Source organism: Aythya marila, assembly GCF_965140915.1.
Source record: "Aythya marila genome assembly, chromosome: 6".
NCBI classification, from domain to species: domain Eukaryota; kingdom Metazoa; phylum Chordata; class Aves; order Anseriformes; family Anatidae; genus Aythya; species Aythya marila.
In genome coordinates this window covers 12,274,618-12,294,613 of record NC_139047.1, presented here as the reverse complement: position 1 = coordinate 12,294,613, position 19,996 = coordinate 12,274,618, and the positions used below count along the sequence as shown (strand labels likewise).

At 46.1% G+C, this 19,996-nt stretch overlaps 1 protein-coding gene across 7 annotated transcripts in view; it reads right to left on the bottom strand.

Moving 5' to 3' along the window:
* The window catches only part of PLEKHM3 (pleckstrin homology domain containing M3), a 94,475-nt gene extending 78,105 nt beyond the window's left edge, over positions 1-16,370 (bottom strand). For 5 of the 7 annotated variants that reach the window (XR_014317751.1, XM_082763115.1, XM_082763119.1 and 2 more), the window contains exons 1-2: positions 10,446-10,549; positions 805-1,618 (exon numbers count right to left, since the gene is read on the bottom strand). Coding sequence is in view for 6 of the 7 variants with exons in the window: in XM_082763115.1 (XP_082619241.1) it covers positions 805-1,408 (604 nt within the window). In the remaining variant the exon portion in view is untranslated. Of the gene's footprint in view, positions 1-804; positions 1,619-10,445; positions 10,550-15,113; positions 15,347-15,906; positions 16,029-16,241 lie in introns of those variants that run through there. The other 2 variants (XM_082763116.1, XM_082763117.1) reach the window with 2 other exon arrangements.
* Between the last annotated feature and the right edge of the window lie 3,626 nt (positions 16,371-19,996).

The following is a 19,996-nucleotide window of genomic DNA, read 5'->3' as shown; positions in this document are numbered from 1 at the left end:
GTGGCACTGTTTTTCCTTTCTGTGCCCAATTCACTGCTAGTATCTACAAAATAAATCATAGAGACAGGGACAGTGGTTCAGTGTTTCTGAAGCTCTGAGCACAACCTCTTCCAGTGTGCTGCTTGAGAAAGGGAAAGGAAAAACTGTAACTTGGTGAAACACTACGCCATACGGCTCACTAGAGATGCCTGCCTCAATGTGACAACAAGACTTCCGGCACCCCATACAAAGCTGGCAGAGAAGCCTTAATATTGACAAGCACAAATACTGTGCTTGAGTTTTTGTTAATTGTTTATAGACTGAATAGGCTGCATTTCTTAAAGAAACACAGCAGCGATCTCAGGCCTCACAGTAAAGCTTTGTATACCCTCTTTTTAATGGCCGCTCATTGATTTTATAAAAACTGACTTTGTTTGCATTTGCCATTCTCCCACTAGTTTTAGCATTCAAAGTTTTTTTTAGTATAGGAAAATCAGGTAAGAAAACTATTATAAATGCAAACAAATGATTTCTTCCTGAGTCATAATAAATGAAGTAGGAGCAAAAAGTAAAACAAGTTTAGTTTTTCAAACCATCAAAGGAACAGAAGTCAAGATTGTTTTAAAAAATGATCATTAACCAGGCAAATAGCTAGAACTGTATCAAAGATATGAGAGCCATGCTAATTTCTATCATTTTAAAAGCTAGCTCAGAGGGGTTTTTGTTTAGTTGCTTTTAAACAAGCAGCTTCCCTTTCAAGATAAATATTAAATCCAAATAGAAAAGCCTTCACATCGACAGAAACAATAAAGCATCTGTACAAACCTGTGTTTCCTTGGATGTCCTCTCCCTTGGTTAATGCCAGGTAAGAGAGCAGAGCACAGTTATTGTCCTGACCAGGCAGAGGTGGTTGCTGCAGAGAGGTGCCCGTGAAGACCATTCCCCAATTCACATGGCTGATATCGGAGCGCGACCTGTTGTGCCCTGGCTTGAACTTGGAGGATTCTTCATTCTGCACCAGGATGTCGTTCACTGAGCGAGGTCTGTCTCTCCTCTGCTGGCAGATATTGAAGATGTTAAAAGCTGCAGTCTCCCCTTCCCCTGCCCAAGCAAGGCTGTCAGCAACTGTTCCCCTCTGCACCAAGCGCTGCTCTTTGGCAGGGAACGCTGTCTGAGCTTTGGTTTCCAACAGGCCATTTTTGCAGTGATCCCAGATGAGGTTACTTTTGGCTAAGGAGGTGACGTTCCTCAGATTCCTGCTTTCTGTTATCTGATCAAATACCTCGTGCCCAACCAGCTCAGGAACCTCCTGCACACTGTACACCTCAGAGGGCTGAACGATCTTTTCAAGCTTAGTATCAAAACTATTGAAAAAGTCTTCAGTCACTTCCAAGGCAGGGCTAATGTCATCAACTTCAAGAGCCTCCATATCCTGGGCTGCCAAGGGGGACAAGGGAAAGAGCTGCTTCACGCCTGCCCTTGGCACACTTAGAGATTAACAAAGACATGCACCAACCACGATCCTTTGTGGTGGAACGGAACCAAACCAACCCTTGTCTTCAGATGCGAGACTTAACATCCTCCGATCGACTTGGCTATAGTGACTCTATGAAGTAACCTCATCGTGACAGCAGGTTACCTGTAAAGCAAAGCAAAGCATGATGTCAGTACAGGCCTTTTCCCAGGTAACTGTTTAACTGCACCATTCTTTCCAAAGTCACAGTGTTTTATGTCTTCTTGAACTGGAACCTGCAGAGAGCAGGGTGGGGCACCAAATAAAGAGGACCCAAAGCGACACAAGTGACTAACCAAGCTGTAGAGATCTTCACTGGGAGGCAGTAGTGACTAACACTGAAAACACAGCCACCTAGGGAATGCTTAGGATAGGCTGCTATGAGGCTGCAAGAAAAAGTTGATAGAAGAAGGGTAGCAAAATAAGGCAACAGATCTCAAATACTTTGCCTTTTTCTCCTAGATTGCTTGCACTCCCAATTTTAGGAGACTGGCATTAGTTTTGCAGCTGCCACTTTGCTACTTTTCTGCATAAACAGATTGATTTATTAAATATCACAATGCTAAGAGGCTGCTGCAGAGCAATGCATGAGTGCTGCACATTTCTCTCTAGAATATTGCTGGGAACCTGTGTGAAATAGTGCAGCACACTAGGTCCCAGAAAGACAGTGCATCCTACGAGCAAAAGAAAACACGCCATAAACCATACTGTCATAAATCTGTCAATCTTTACTTCCAAGCAGCTGACTTGGCAAAACATAATTGAGAAGGGTTTTAAGGCTGGAACTATTGCAGAACTGTACTGACCCACCTGAGCTCACTCCAGGAAGGAAGGGAGGGTTATTGCACTCCCTGTGGTGCAATAGGGGGGTGTCTCATTGCCAATTTCTGTCTCACCAAGCCTGCTGCCTTTCAGCCTCCCCCTCTTGAAGCTCCACCCACAGCGCTGCCATGCCCAAGGGATGTGCGGGGTAGGTGCCTTTAAACTGGGGAAACCAAATACACACACATTCTTGGCACCTGGGTGCCAGTGGGAGAACAGCTCTCATGGCTGTTAGAAGAAACTACAGCACCTAGAGCCTGTGCAAGCAGTGCAGTCTGAAGTCAAGAAGGTCTATGTCCCAGTTTTGACCACATCAGCTGAAGTCCTAGAAGAAGCAAAGCCGCATTAGCTCAGAGCTAGATGCATACACACTTAACAGAATTAATTAGCCTGGACAGGACTGATAATTAGCAGCTCATTAGCTTGTGAATGATGCTGAAGTGCTACCAAAACCCATAAAGATTTACACCCAGCAGGAAAAAACATCTATTAAACAGCATCAAACATACATAATGCTTATTTTTAATATTATTTTTTTTAATCCAGAACGGTCTGTTTGCTTTGAGCTAACTTAAATTAGCAAAGTTGTTTAAATAGGCACTCCTTCCTAAAGCAGGCCAGAGGGAGGAAGGAGACCAGCACTCCCAAAAAGGAGGGGCTACGGAGTCCTGGAGCACAAAACTCAAAGCCCCTCCACAATCATCTGGTGGCTTCCTCCCATCCCTGCTTCTCCTGTGGCCAGCCACAACATGCTCGTGTTCGAAAGTAGCAGCTTGCCCCCCTTTGAAACAGATCAGCAGTTCAGACCATGATCTCTCTAAATACATTCCAAGTAAATTATTCAAAAAAATAAATAAATAAAATAAATAAATAACCACATACACAACTCTGGAAGCTTGAAGGCTTTACACTGGGATCTTCCTCCCTTTATCTCTCTGCAAGGATTCACATCACTAGTCTCACAGCAAACCAGGATGAGGCTCAGCTTCAACAAGCAGATGTAGAGTGAGACATGCCAGAGCCACAATTGCAATGAGAGCACCGAACAGAATGGATGTGGAGAGGTTTCAAATCAGAACAGTATGGGAACAGACTCTTTGCAAAGCTGTGCAGCTGTGCCAGTCGATGGCAGTGGGAAATAAAGTCATCCTGGGCACAGCTGCATTGTCAACTTCAGGCAGCACGATGTTCAGTCTCAAAGCTCATTCCTGCCAGCAACCCTTGAACAGCGTTCTGCTCCCTGGTGCCTTACAGCTCCAACAGGCTAAGGGACATGATGCGGTACAATCTATCCACTTATCCCACAGCCTCCTATGGTATTTTGAAGTTGCAAAACCACAACAGGCATTCACTTGAACAAACCAGCACCAACATAACCAGACGCCAACGGTGAAAGTTGTAGGCTGGCCCATACAAAGACACTGCTTCCCAGGGGTTGGCACGGAACACAGCCTTGCTCCCACACAAGAGACTGGAGCAGCAATCACTCCAGAAGGGCTTGTGACATGCCACTGAAGCATTTCAGAAGAATTTCAGTGGTAGCAGATGCAGCGTTGCTCTGTTCATTATTTTAAATCATTAGGAAAGGTGGGAAGGGGAAGGGGAGAAAATTGACACTTACATTTAACAGTTCGATCTGTAAATGCTGGAAGCCATGCTTCATGTGGCTGCACGTTTCTCTGGATGCGGTGAGACTGGAGTTACCCCGTGTCACGCAGCCACGCGTGGTGCTGAAGAACTACAAACTGACCTCACTTCCGTTGAGATGCTGAATCACAAGGTCATGAGAAGATGACAGGCCCCTGCATTATATGGTTCACAAAAGCCAACACTAACAACTTTTAACTTGGTCTGTTTGCCCTGCTCAGTAACTACAAGAAATGTAACCTCAGTGGAGGCAGGCTGATCCCCTTCTACACCACCAAGAACCTTCTTAGGTCAAAGAAAGAGTTGTGCCAAGTGTGCAGCAATTCCCCCCTAGTACTGCGATCCTGAAAGCCTCCATAAACACAATTTGGCATTTTCTGACAGTGACAGTCAACAAAAATTTTCTTCAGACATTTGCAGGGATTTGGTGCCAAATGAAGGCAAACTTTGATATGCCAGTAAACAGCTCCATCAGAATCTCCTCCAGGAGGGAAAGCAGTGGAAATACTCCCTTCGTGTGAACAACAAAAAAGGAAAATGGTAGGCTAGGATGAACTCATTTTAAATTACTATCAAATGTAGTGCGTGATGGATTGTTTTTTGGAAACACATGAAATTTTCCAAAGATGTTCAGCCTAAGGTAGTGAATATGAGGAAGAGGGATGTATCAGCCCAGTCAACTAAAGACTGCTAAAGCTACAGGCAAGCATAAGCAAAGCTTTGTTACAGGAAGCAGAAACCTAATAGCTCATCCAGACCCCTGGGAACGAGTCTGACTGAAAATAGGTGAAGGAACATGGTGCACTGTTCTTAGCAAACACTGCTCAACATGGGGCTTGCAGCAGCTGAACAACTTGCTTTTCTACACATCTGGTGCAGGTACAGCTTTTGTCCATGAACGTGTAGCAGTCAGATAATTAAGGGTCACTTACAACATGAGTAAAGTCTTTACTATCATAAGTGTGTAATGACCACATTACTCAAATGGCTGAGGTAAACAGCAATGATTGCTGGTCATGCCACACGAGATGCAGAAGCTCAGTTTAGTTATGATTACACAAAGCCTAGAGAAGCCACAAAGGCTAACCTAGCTGACTGAGCAATCTGACAGCAGAGGACAATCATGGATGCCAGGCGCCTAGGAAGGTACACTGGAAGAGATCATTTAATTTCCCGACGAGCTTTTACCAGGGAGAATAGCCAGGCACCACCCCACAATATAAAAAGCATGGAAGAGGCAAGAGCAATCTTGTAAGCGACACATACTACCCCAACAGGCACTTGCTGTGTACCCCCACCTCACACGTTATGGTCAGTAGTGTCTTCAAAGACACAGTTCTTGCACTTGTTAAATAAGGACAGGAAACAGGCCCAAACTCAGCCTTCTGCTAAAGGAGAGGTAAACAAAACACAGTCACTTATCCTTTCCAGATGACCAGTGCCATGACACGGGTCTCTCCAAATTAACCACAGCACAAGTGGTTAATGTCAGATAAATCTGGAAACTGGGAAGCAGAGGGGGAGAGCAAGAAGGGGACATCACAGACCTCGGTTAAGAAAGCAGTCTGGTTGGTTTTAGTGCTCACAAGACCCCTACTTCAGAGAACAGGTGACAGAGATGTATAAAACAACGAGTCATACACAACTGATAAATAGGGGCTCTCCCTTTTTTTTTGTATATAGAGAGAGAACCAGAAAAGAACAATCGATGATATACACAGGCAATGTGTTCAGGAAGAAATGCATAAGCAAGAATTGCTCCCAGCCAGCCAAAAGATAGCAAAACATGAGCAATATTGTCAGAAGTTCCCAAGTTTCACTCATTCCCAATGATTCTTAGGGTCAAATTTCTGACAGTCAATGGGGCATTCTGAGAATTCTCAAGACCACAAGAGGAGATCCACAAGTTACCTGTATGTGAACAGAGAGCAGCAGTGCCTCAGTCACTGGAGGGCTCGCCCTATCCCTGGAACCTGCTGTGGGAACCGGCTCTGCTTATCTCACGCTGCATAGAAACTGCAGGCTGAAACTCCTACACTAGCAAGGAAAACAGAATGGGACATTCTTCCAGTTTGGTAACAATTTGGTAGCAGAGCTAATTAAAACAGCCACAGAAACCTTTATTGCTGGTGTGCTGCAGTCCTGGACCACTAACAGTTCAGCTTATCGGCTGTGACAAGCCTGGTCTGAATACCAGGTCATCTGAAGAAAAGACAGACCTACGACCACCTTGAATACAATCTACTGGGGCTGGTGCAGCTAATACCTAATGAGCCTTCCTGTCAGTCACACTCTGAGCAACCTCAGCCTGTGACCCGACTCTCTTCAAGTGGCACCTTGAACAATCACGGCCTACAGGTTTTGCTGCAACAAGGACAAGCCCTGTGGGTCACATCGGCCAAGTGTTGCCCAGAATCTAAATAGGATGCCTTTAGGTCAATGACAGTCCCTGGAAACCAGGCTCTGTGGTACAGAATCCATTAAAAAAAAAAAAAAAAAGACATTATGAAGCTGAAGACTTAGGAGTTACCTCTTAGTTAAGAAATATTGTGTATTTGTCAGGTGGCATACCTGACTGGCTGAAAGAGGAGGATGATACACCGGTGGCTGTCACACAAAATCTTTATCACTGTTTACACATTTTTATACACTGCTGGCACAGATTGCTTGCAAAAAGAAGTTGAAAAATTCAAAGTGGCAGCAGAATGCAAGGTATCGTGCAGTGCCATCTTTCCAGCATCCCCCTGCTGTAACTAGACAGCAGATGATGTTTTATTTATTTACACTATAGCAAGGCCTACTCAACAAACATTCTCAATCTTTTTCTGACCAGGAGCTTGTTTAAAGGTCTCCCTCCCAGCCAGAAGCCCTCTTTCCCTCAGCTGTCCAGGAACCATAATGTTGCAGCTATTGTGGCTGAAACCTCAGCATTCAACATCCCCAGCCATACCCACTGCACTGCATGCCAGCCATACATAAACAAAACAGTTCTGGTTCAAAATGCTTATACTCGTAGTGATTACAAATCACGTGTATGCACTGGCTACTTCTCTGAGTAGTGATTAAAAGCCACACTCCTGCTTGCCTCTCATACATAATTTGGAGGTGCAACTGATTACAAGGAACTTCACAAGGGATGATTGTAGGGAGTACCAGCAGGGACACTGTCCGTGTGAAACCAGAACATTTTTTTGTACCATGGCTGTATTTTGTTCCCCAAGCACAAGGTCAGCCTTCTCCCCAGTCCTTTTAAAACCCTGGGTAACCTACCGCCTTTTTTGCTGAGTGAACAACACAAGACACAAGCTTGTTAGATTCTTCCTTTAAATGTCTGAATGAAATTTACATTGCCTCACAAAGAAGAGGCATCCCCAGGCATCCTCACCCTGCATGGCAAGCTAACACATCACAGCTATAAACACCTCATTCAGTGATGAGCACATTAATGAATAATAAGCAGTGCTTATAGTACACATTACTTTAATTTTAACTGCACTTTGGAAACGGTAATTAAAATTCAAACAACTGTAAGCTGAGGAGTGCAGAACACTCCTCAGCTGCACCACAGTGTTGCACTCAGTGTTGCACCACAACAAAGTAGATCTGGAATTAGAAGAGGACTGGGCAGTGGAAGAAGATGGACCACAGACAGCTTGTCTTTCCCAGAGGCAATCCCATCACTGACTCCTTTTCCTTGCAGCCATCTGGCACACACCTCTCCAGGCTGGGGAAGGATTTCAGGCCCAGGGAAACAGAGGGTCTCCTGAGACCCAGCCCCACCCCTACAGACCAAGGGGCAAACACTTGAAACCCACACTTCAGGCACAAAATCCACAGGAACGACGTGAATGAAGCAGTGCAGTGATTTGCCCTTAGGCACAAATGCATGGTCTTAAACATACCTGTAGTCATAACTAACCCAAAGGAGGGTAAAAGATTTCTGCACTCAGGTTCATTTGCTTTTGTGCATACAGGTTTGTTTAAAACTATGTAACTTGCACTTTACATGCTGCTCTTGACTACAAGAACTCTTGCCTGTTCCAGACACCACAAGGACAATAAAACAGGACAGCCTGTGACCTCCTGAGCTCAGCACAGAGTGCAGAGGAAGTCAGGGAGCAGGGTATCCGAGAGGCAGGACACAAACCTCCTCCAGTACAAGAAGAAATGTGACTGAATTGCACATTGCCACCACAACACACCAGCTTGCCTCCTTCTAGAAAGTCAAAGAAATTTGGATATAACAAGTGACAGAAAACATTTTTAATAAACATTTCTGGTTAACACAACTGAAATTATAATTATCTCCCTGTTCCATATTTTCTAGAACTATGGTGAAGAGAAGGGCCAGCATTTAAAAGCTTGTCTTTTTCTTTATTTAACAAAGATCAGAAATGAAGACATTTTCAGTTTGTCCCCATGAGTTCTCAACAGAAATGAAAGACATATTTCGCTACTCATTTACAGACTGCTGGAAATCAGGCTGCTGAGCTTTCAGCTGTTGTGTTCTGCCTGACATGCTTCCCCTGATGCCCAGAGGCGGCTGCATTTAAGTAACGAAGGATGTATATAAGGGAGGGCTGCCACATAAAGACATTTATCTCATAAGTAGGACTCATGGACAATAAGCAGCTTTGGGACTTTTCTAGACGAAGCACTAGCTGGTATAAATAGTAATGCAATAACTGAATCTGTTGCTATCTATGCCAGCCTACACAATTAATTTTTAGTTACCTCTGCAGTGTAGTTTTTTTGAGGCACACCAAGCAGGAAGCTATAATCAGGCTCCAGTTGTGCCAGCACAGCCCAGTGCACCCTCATCACTGGGAACAGCAGCTGCTATTGCACCAGAGGCCAAGAAGGCAAGAAACAAGACCTCCCACAAGAACACGGGAGATATTTCTTCTCTGGGATTACAGCAATGCCAAAAGAAAATACAGACTTGAATTTCACATTTGCTCATCACATGGCTTTCTGAGTAACCCTGATCTGCAACCAACTCCTCTTGCTCACCATGGTACCCAAAGAGCTTGGCTGGGACACCGCAAGCCTTTCCACGGTGAGACCCCGGATTCCCCATAACTATCAGTGGTTGAATGCTGACATTGACGGAACTACACGTTTAATAACAAACTCATCTTGAACCTCAAACTAAGCCCTCTTCTTGTCTTTCAAACAGCCAGGGCCACAGTGGTTTGGCACATTCATTATAAGGGAAAAGGGGCAGGGGAAGGAAAGGAAGCAATGATCCAAATACTGCTAAATTCAGCAGACTACCACAGCAACCCAAACCCTCAGGTCCTGGCAGCCCTGCCACAACTGCTAACCCCTGCAGGCTGGCTCAGCTACACAAGCTGCTATAGAGTCATTTGACTCCTCCAGCACAAACATTTGGTGTTTTCTAAACTAAACTGTAAGCTTGTTGCAAACGATCTTTACAGAAGCCCTGTGGAAACCTCAGAACATCTGATTAAATTGAAATATGAACAACACCACACAACTGCAGTCTGATATGGTTCTGTAGGTATGATGCACCTAGCTGCTGTAGACTGATTAGATTCTTCATTCCACTACAGAGTGCTATGTTTCACATTTTAGATTTCTGATTAGTGGAGGACTTGTTAGTGTTAGGTCAGAGGTTGGACTTGAAGATCTTGAGGTCTCTTCCAACCTAGACAATTCTGTGATTCTGTGATTTTTTTGTCTCAAATTTAATCCTTTATTTTTGTTTTCCATACAGGACGTACAAACTATGAAAGCAGTAAGAGGGCAACTCCTGTTGCTTAGTGTATGGGTATCTGTCCTACCAAGATTCAGATGGTTTCTTATTCTTACACACAGTGACTTGTAGTCACTCAGTAGGATGACGCAGTGCCTAAAATTAGACTTGTCCGTAAATCCTCATAGGATCAGAGCTTTAAGTACATATTTGCAGAGCAGAAAACAGATCAGGCACAAGCCATGATTCCTTGTGCTAACCTAATCTCGACTTTCTTCCCTTCCCTGGCAATGCCACTAACCCCAGTGTTCACATTGCTCCTCCAGCTGTCACGCACACCCATGCAGCCGATACTCTCCTGTCGGGCCTCTTTAACTCCAGCAGGTTTAACGCCACAGACTTTGCTTGCCTGCTTGCTCCATAAGAGAACCAATTTCACTGCAGTGCAAAGCCACTACAGCACTATGTCACTGTGCTATTAAAAGGGAGCGATGCCTGCACACTGTGCACACACACACACACCCTGGACGTGCCTGCACCGACTGGGAGCGGCCCAAATTCCCGCGGAGAGCTGCGGAAAGGTGCGAGGCCGGGGCCTGCCCCGCAGGCGGGGCCGGAGCCTAGCGCCGAGCCGACCACGCTCGGGCCTTGCCCCGCTGCGGGCGGCCCGGGGGGAGCCCGACCCGGCGGGACGTGGAGGCGGTCCCGGCGGGCTCGCCCAGCCCTCGAGCCCCGCGGCGCGCCCGGCCGCCCGGGAGGGTTTACCTGGCCGCCCGTGCTCCGAGGAAGGGGCTCCCCGCTCCGAGCCCCCGGCCCGAGCCCAGCCCAGCCCAGCGGAGCGGAGCCGGCGGCGCGCAGGCACGGCCCGGCCCGGCCCGGCCCCTCCTCGGCGGGGCCGCGTCCTGCCGCAAAGCCGGCCCGGCCGCCGCGGGAAACGGCGCCGCGGCACCAAGGTTCCCCCCGCCGGGGGCCGCCCGCGTCCCCCCCCCGCCGGGAGAGGCGGCCCGGGGCCGGGACCCCCGGGCAAGGAGCCCCAGGCCGGGCGCCGGGCATCGAGGGCACGGAGGCTTACCCGGGAGGGAGGGAGGGAGGTGGAATCGGTGTCGCCACAGGGCAGCAACAAGATCCCCGGTGCAGCCTGTTACCAAAGAAAACCAAAAGTTGCCCGACAGTTGCAAATTGATTATTCCATTGGAATCTAGCGTTGGACCCCGCCCAAAGGTAGGGATTGTGCAAAAATAACCTCCAGGCCAGGCACACCTAGCTGCGGGTTAGGGACATGCCTGAGTCTGGAAGCCCAGCGCACCCCGAGCCACCCTGTGCAGCACCCGGGGAGCTGGTGCTGGGCTGAACCAGGCTGGATCAGAGCTCAGACACTGCTGCACTAAAGGGCCACACTGAAGCAAGTCCAGAAAGGGGACTCGCAGTCATCCATAAAAGGAACGTGTTTGGTTATCTTCCATAAGCAGTTTTTCTTCTCTTCATCACATACCAACAATTTCACATATACTACAGAACATAACCAGGTTGCGTTCGTGTGCATTACCTGATTTCAGTGACAGCAAGGATGAATGAGCACCCGTGGTGCACAAAGGTACCAGTTTGTCTGCCTGAAAATTAGGTAATCCTGGCCTTTCCAAACAATCTGTCAGTACAGCACCGCGCATTTCAAGTTCAGCTCATAAAGATGAATGGCCTGTTCACTGAGTAACAGGCAAAGAGTTTTCTTTTTATTCTAAGTCAGTTTTATTCATCACAATCCCTCTGGTGCAACATCATCACCTGCTTCATCACTATTTATTTCCAACCACCCTTTTCTCACATGGTGCTGAGACATTTCTCTCTCAGGCTCCTCTGAACAAGAACAGCCCGCTTGGTCTCCCAGGCCTACCAAGGCTTCAGAACTTCACCCCTCTGCCAGCCATGGACCCCCAGCTCCTGTTCTGGGTCCTGCAGACACCATGGGACATGCAGGCATCGCATCTGTGGGGGCATCAATGCTGGGAGAGGGAACAGGCAAGCGGTATGCCCTGTACTCAGCAGGTATGAAACCCATCTTCTCCTGGTTCTGATTGTAATGCAGTGTTGAAGAAAAATTGCTTTTGTTTAACAATATGCACATACTTAGGTAATTTTCTGGCAAGTGGTCCCTATCTCATCTTCCACCCACAATGGAAAAGTGACTTGACTGCAGGAGAGCAGTGGACTTCTTGCAACAGCTGTAGGAGATCTGCTCAGGGATATGGCACAGATGTCACTTCTTTTTAGGGGAGGGAGAGGACGTTGAAGAAGGAAGCAATTGGAAGACAGCAGAGAAGCCTCATTCAAGAGGAATCATCCTTCTGCTCAAAAACAGACTACCAGAGATGCTTGGCAGCCGTAACCCTGGAAGGACAGCAGCCATGTGCCATGAACCCAGAACAGCTTCAGCTGTCTCAGCCCTAGGTCCTCAGCATTCACTGCACTCAGCCATGGTTCCTGCCTCCCTCTTTCCTACAGCCAAAGTACGTCCCACAGGGGCTCCTTGGGACCCGGTCTGACAAATATGTCCAGTCACTCAGGCTTGCACCAGGCATCGTCTGCTGTGCAGCTGATGGGAAATGTGCCTCCTCCCAGTGCTCCATGCCTTGGTAGATGTTTCCCGGGGGCTGGCCAGCACCATGGTCCCTGCATCATCCCAGAATGGCCCTGTGCTCTGTGGAGGCTTGTAGAAAACACCATGTGTTTGCCCCAGGACAAAAGAGGCACGCTTTTCAGCTCCCTGAAGAGTGCTTTTCCCAGCTCTGGATATTCCTAACTGTGCTCTCATCTGCTGGAAACCCTTTGCAAAAGGGCTGAGATGGATAGCACTTTCCCTTTTCTGTGCAAAATGCAGTTAGGATGCACCTTTCTTATGCTGGGTGTTAGGGAACAGTTTGGTTTCAAGTTTTTACTTCTCTTTTGTGAGAAGCACTTTTATGAACAATGGTCATCGTTTTATTGACAGAAGGAAGGGATTCCATCCCCTTTCCTTTTTTTTTTTTTTTTTTTTTTTTTTTTTAAATCTGTAAGCCCTCACATATTCTTCTGCCACAGGTTTAAACAACTTATTCTTTCTGGGCAGGTGGTCTACATTTTCTTCCTTTAATTCGCTGGAGATTTGGAGATTTCTCTGCCTGCAGTCTGTGTGCTATTGGAAAGAACAAATGACCAGCCTTATCCTTTGAAGCTGCAGGATGACAGGCTCAAGTTCTGAAGAAATATGAACCTTGGAAAATGATGTTGTGATAACTTCACATATTTAAGAATATAAATCCCAGATTTAGTAGTTTTCATTGTTTAAGGGTATCACCATCCTCCAACATGTTTCAAGCAGGTTAAAGACATGGTGGTGGCTATAACAAAACGTTCCACGCAGCTTGACTTCCAGCTTTGTCCCCCTTGCTCATCAACAATCAACATATGGCCTGAAGCTGAACACAGTGCATAGAGCCATCTGGTGGTTAACTGCACAGGTAAACAAATTGTGCCCTGTATGTCCACCCGATTAAGACATAAATGAAGTCATCTTCCTTCTACCCAAATGCCTCAAATGTCAACTTTTTCTCAGCTTTTAGATTGAGATTCTGAAAGTTTAGAGAGTCAGCAACAGAAGAAGGAGAAAATGGCTGTATCTGCTAACACTGGAAACTTCACTTAGCTGCTTTCCTTGTGTGAGAGCTTGCAGGACTGAGTGCTCTTCTTTAGATCTGAACATCTCCATGAGAATCCTTTCCCAAACCCAGATCACCGTGCCACGAATTCCTGAGTTTGGCTCCTTCTGATAAGAATCCAAACTTCTTTGCCTTTAACTGGGAAACTCTCAAGAATCCTTTGGGCTGTCATGATGTGGAAGGAGGAATGGCCATTTATTGTAGCCATTGACAGACTAGCCAGTTCACACCAGCTGAGCATTAGACCCACCGTCTTTCCTCACTGCCTCTGAAGCAGGGGCCTTTTTTCACACATTTTAATTACTGACTCCCTACATAGAAGCTATTACCTCACAGAAAGGCCGTTAACTGGCACGTTCAGCACAAGATGAAACCTTTCCGATAATTGTTCCTTAAGTTCATGTTTATGAAAATAAATATCATCAGATGATTAAATTAAACACCGCAGCCAGCCCAGCTATACACTATTCTCACTTATCACGCAGAAAGGGAGATCAAAGAGAAAGGCTCAGGTAGAGTTATTCCAACTCCTCCAACTTGGGTTGATAGCTACCTATTGAACACACTAATTAGCTTCCTGCTCAGGGTGTGCAGTGCAGAATTAACTCTCCTGAAATTGGCCGGTATAGCCATTTTCATGCCTTGCAAGCAACTGGATGCAGAGGGATGACTGCCACCTCCTTTTTCTCTGCACTGTAAAGCAGGAGCATAGACTGATTCTGATTTCACAGACTCTTGGGCCTCCATCCCCTTTGGTGTCTTGTGTGGGTGTGAGAGCTGTGCCCAGGGGACGGGAGGAAAGGGTGGACGAGGCCCTCCTCCTTGGTCTCCTTCTGCCCCCAGCTCTCCTCTGCCCTTGCTGTGACTGGACAATGCCCGTCCTGGCGCTCCAGCAGCGCCGGGCACCGCGTTGACCCTTAGCTCGGGCGCTGCTTAGCTGGGGAGATGGTTCCTGAAACGGGCTTTCTCCCAGCGCTTCCCTGCTTTGCTTTAGTGGGTCGCGGCGGGTGGAGGAGGAGGGCGCGCCCGCTGCCCTCCCCGCCGCGCCGCCCCGAAGCCCCGCTATTCTCCCGCTAATGGGATTGGCACCGCTTAAAGCGGTCTGCGCGGGTATTGTCTGCAGCCGCAGCAAGAGAAACATTATTCAAAGGCCATTCAGGCCCCAAAAGAAGCGGCAGAGCAGAGTAATTATCGGAGACTCTCCATTAACGAGGGCATCTTTGCTCTTTGTCTGTGTTGGTTTAATAAGGGCCACTAATGGGGCCGGGGGAGGGGCAGGCTAACGCTTCTAAACAAACCTCCTTCCCTCCCCCTGCCTCAGAGGACAGCCGGCCTGATGGGCGCTGACAGCCGAGCCAGGAGTTACCATATTGCGGAGTGACCTCCAGGAAACTCGGTGTGAACCCAGCCGCTTTCAGCCCCGTCCCCAGCAAGCCACCAGGAGCATCGCTTGGCTAGCTGTTCTCTTTTTAGCCTTTCCGTAGTTCCCGGTGCTTGGCAGGCCCTTTTATACACCCCCGCCCGACCTCTCCCATGTCATCTCGTGACCCCTCATGGCTGGGCACAACGGCACTGAGTGGCAGTAATGAGGGCCGACAGTGCAGATTAAGGTCTCGCAGCAAAACCCGGGCTGCTGTCCATTACCCAGCAGCTGCGGCTGGGAGATGCTGCTGGGAAGGCAGGAGGGGAGCAGTGCTGGAGGTGGCAGGCTGGGACCCAGCAAAGGCCAAGTGGCTCCTACCTTCTGGCTGCAGGTGCTTCTCTAGCGATGGAGGGAAAGCCAGCAGGAAACTCCAGCCTGAGATCCTTCAGAGCAGCTCTCAGTAGCTTGAGTTAAAATTCTTCCAAGGACCCCCGTCTGTCCTCATCTTCAAATATCAGTTTTAAGGGGCCAGCTTCCAAGGTACTTCACAGGATGAGGCGTACACTGGTCACTTCAACAGTGAAATATGGACAAGAGGTCTCAAGATATCTCTGCAAAAGACAGCATTCAGACAGTGTACTGTAACAATACACATATACACAAGTAATTAACCAAAGGAATTTTGGTCTTTATTAGCCTTTTCCAATTACAATATAAAAAATGTTGTGGATATAAGGCTGACAACTGCTGGACTCATTTTTAGTCAACTATGAAACCAAATAATAAACAAAATGAATCCTACAAGTTGCTGCAGGTCTTTTACTGAAGCCAAGCACTGTTCTTTCACACTGAACTAGCTCGCCTTCAGGTGACGCCACCCTAACTGATGGTTGTACTGTACAGCTAGCCCATGGGCCACAGAGACAAGGCAGTGGCTGCTCACCTGCACAGCTGCATGCGTGCATGTCAGCAGCCTCAGCAACAGCACTTGAGGTCCACCTGATGTCAGTGCTGTCTGTCATTATGAAGAATGGTTTCATTCAAATGAGGTATGTATGGAACAACAAACTTCTCCATACAGGCACCCACCCATCCCTCTCCACTTAGGCAAATATCCTGGCGCTAAAGGTTTATCATAAGCAGATGAGAATGATACATGAGAAGTCCTCACCGCTTAAACCAAAAGGCTTGGTTTGAAAAAGTAAACTCTGAATGGGATTTCACCCTTGTTTCATGAGAGCTTAGTAGTTCTGAAATTGTCATGACTTTGGGCTGTTCCTTTCAACATTTCACCAGCACACGCATCTCTTGTAACAACAGAAACTCTTCATAGATGCTCTGTGTCCTCTCGGTGGGATCGAAACATCTCAGAACAACCTTGCAAGAAATCAAAGAGAGGCTAACGCTTCTAAACAAACCTCCTTCCCTCCCCCTGCCTCAGAGGACAGCCGGCCTCACCCTTTACACAAAGAGAACTAAGTTACAGCGAAATTAAATTGGCAATACCTGGCATCACTCTTGCCAGATAGAGCAAGGAAGTGATTACAGATCTTTCTCCCGATTCTTAGTGCAGTGTTCTGTGCTCAGTAGTATTCTCTCTCCCTGTTTCAAACCATCTGGAGGATCACACTCCTGAAACAGAACAACAGTCCTCTTTTCAGTAATTAATTCTTCATGTTAATGACTGTTACTATTCATAATCTTTTTCTTTTTAGAAAGAACATACAGATTAACACATGCAGAGGAACTGCCTTTGCCTATGGATACTGCAATCCATATACTGAATCAGAAAGCAGTGGGTTACTAGGAGCACATGACCTGACCTCTGATTAGTGCAGGTTTTGCTTTTTAAGTATCATTAAGTATTATCCTTCTTTGCTGCTAGCAGATAATATAGACAGCTTTGTTGTAAATACATATGCTAAGATGAGATTTTAACAAAAATAATATAGTGACACAGAAGGGAGAATTGAGATCTCGTTGACATCTGAAGAAAGGAGAAATGAATAGAGAGGTGCAAAAAAAAAAAAACAACTTAAAAGCATGGGACAGGAGAGATGGCTGAAGATTGGACAAATATTTGTCACGAAAAAGGGTAATTTTGAGCTTCAGCATGAAGCAAAACTGAGTAGTTTGTGCAAGCATGCTGAAATGAGATGGTCCTGTGGCAGAAGGGAGCAGACCTCCCAGCAGCAATAGCGACAACGGGATGGGTGATAAGAGACTGGTGCATCTAGTTCTTGGAACTTCAGTCAGATCAGTACCGTTGAAGGTGAGGCATCTAGTAGGACAGAGATAGGAACACAGCCCAGTCAGAGTCATCAGTGTAAAACAACCTCCTTAGCAAGTCTTTGTCCAACTTCTTCTATAGGCATGGTTCTTACAGGCAGCAAGAAATGACTACATACACCCTGTGACTTGTCAAGCCAGTTCTATTTACATTGCTTGTAGTTTAGTACAGATATTTTCTCCCCAGTTCTCCCTACTTTTTTTTTTTTTTTTTTTTTTTTAATATTAATTCTGTTAGCATTTGGAGCTATCAGAAAATGAATGTAAAGTAGATTCCTTCCAGGTTGCTCTACTTCATTCTGCTGCTACCATCCTGTCACACTTCAGTTAAACTGATCTGAACCCCACCAAAGCAATGAATAGGTAGGTCTGTGTTACAGTTTTGGATTGTACCTCAAATTGTGTTTGAGTTCATTTATGTAGATTTCAGCCATTTTTCAATTGCATCTGTGCCTTGAAACCCAGGAGAAAATGAAAAGGGGTAAAAGATGCCCTTCCAGAAAACCAGTTGTGTATGTCTACAAACTATTGTGAGCAGAAAACATATTGAAATATGGGACAGGAAACAGCTATTAATCTCTGTAAGCACACCCCAGTTTATTTCAGTGTAACTTCCCTGCTTTGTTTCCATATCCTTTCAGCTCTTCTTTCTGTAGAAAACATCTTGCATTTTGCATAGCCAGCTAAGCAAAAATGTTTCCCTTTAAGGCCCTCAGCTGGCAGTTATCGCACCTGCCCTCCTCTTTACTTCTGCTGGCCGTTCTCTCAGCAAATGGGGCAGTGCGACTCCCCAGTCACAGTTGTTGACCTGATCTAGCCTCAGGACACTGCTCACTGTCCATGAGAAATCTTTAAGACAGCTGACAAGATGCATATCTATGCCAAGACACAGCTTAGTACAGTGATCCCCTCAGCCAGCACAATCCTGCTGGCTTAGGCATGGGGAATAATACTGACATCTCAGTGCTGTGGATAGAATTACCCAAAACTTATCCCATCTAGAAGAAATCTGAGATGACAGAGCTTTCACGAGTGTAATTTGCTGAGTCTAATTAAAAAAAAAAAAAAAAAGTTTCTAACAACTGGCATATTTCGTTACTGCTACTAGGAACTGGCTTGTTTTCTCCTCAGAAACAAACTTACAGCCAGGCATTCAGTGTCTGCTTCCATACTCCCGTACACAGTGACTGTTCAGCTTAATGCTAAACTCATTAGGAAACAGCATCTGGAAAAAGCAGCAAGACTGGGTTGCTACTGCATTCCCAGGATCTCTGGCTCATGTAACCACTTAGGTGCAGCTGCAGTTAGACATGAGTTAGAGCATCCCCAAAGCTCTCTTTCTTTGCAGTATGAGGAGTGGGGGCATAAATGTGACTCGCAGGTACCTTCCCCAGATCTTGCAACTCCTCTACAAATACCATCCTGAGAGCCAAAATCCTCTTTACCCTGTGTATTCATGACTGTATTTATGTTCAGAGTACATTCATCATTTTGTAAATCCTGAATAGTGTGTGCTATAACAATCTCAGCTTTTTCTCATTTCAGCTTCTATTAAGGCACACACACACACACACATAAGACTGACAGGACTGACAGCAAAGCCAGCTAAATAAAAATGATACCATTGGTGTCCATGGAGATGAACTGTTTAGGTGATAAAGGAACATGACTGCCTTTGCCAGAGATTGCCTACAGTGTCACCTGGAAGAGAGCAAAATATCTCTTGGTACTTACTGCATTCTTTAAGAGTAAAGCCCAAGCAATCTTGCTTTATGCATTATGTTGCAAGATACTGGAGAAAAACTTCAGTCCTGTGCGCTTGGGTACATCCTACTGTCTTCTGTTCCACAAAGTAGGCTAAGCTATTAATCATTGTAATCACCACACAATGTTGGGAAAACTGTGGTCATTAAGACCAGGTATCTATGAAGTCAATTTGCTGTAAAACCTTCCCATCTTCAGCATTTCGCAAGAGCCACCTTGTACAGCTTCCTGAACAACATCTATGCCAACAAGATGACATGTTTCTGGCTCTAATATTACACCAAACTCCTACTGTGACTTGCTTGCTATCTGATATATTGTATGACTATTATAGTGAAGAGCAGGGTAAAGAATTACAGCTACACGTTGCTGGCCTGACAGCATCCCAAAGACTCTCAGAAGGACATTACTCCCTCCTGGCTGATGTAGAGTTAAAGAGAAAAATCATAACACTGAACACTTCTCACCCCCCAAAATGGAAGGGTCAAAGAAGCCTCATACTTCCATACAGTGGTATCATACGTTTATCCTGCATTAAACACTTCACTTTTTGAATAAACAAAGAACAGTTCAGCTGTGTGTGCAGGAGATGGCTATTGAAGGCTTTTTATGCAAGTCCCCAGCAGCCTGTGCCCCAGTGTGTGTCTGTGCATCGCTGCCCTCTCCTGGGCAGACCTGCTCCTGCAGCAGCTCAGAGCTCGTGCTGACAAAACTCAGCACAGCGGGTATTTTGCCTCAGGCAGTGAAGGAATGATTGTCCACTTACTGATCGCTGCCCTGACACCTTCATTAACCTCACTGAGCACCACAGTGACCGCCAAGCTGCTTCTAAAGGGATACGGATTTGTTGAAACATAATTAAACACAATGCAGGTAATGCTCACTAGGATTAGGAACCTGCATGTCAGAAACTCCAAGAGATAACATGGCTCTAAGGTAAATTAAATTTGCTCTGATTATGTAAAGCTATCTTAACCAAGACATTTAAGCTAGTCCATTTCAGGTTTGGTTGCCTTTCAGCTCCTGAAGCCCCCAACTTCCTGTGGGTAATCTGCTTTCAACTATGCTGCTAGAGTGTCAGATCCCTAGTGAAAACAAACAAACAAACCAACCAACCAAACAAACAAACAAAAAAAAAACAGCAAGATGGAAAAAATTAAAACAAAACAAAACAAAATAATCAACATGTTTCAGGATATCACCTCATG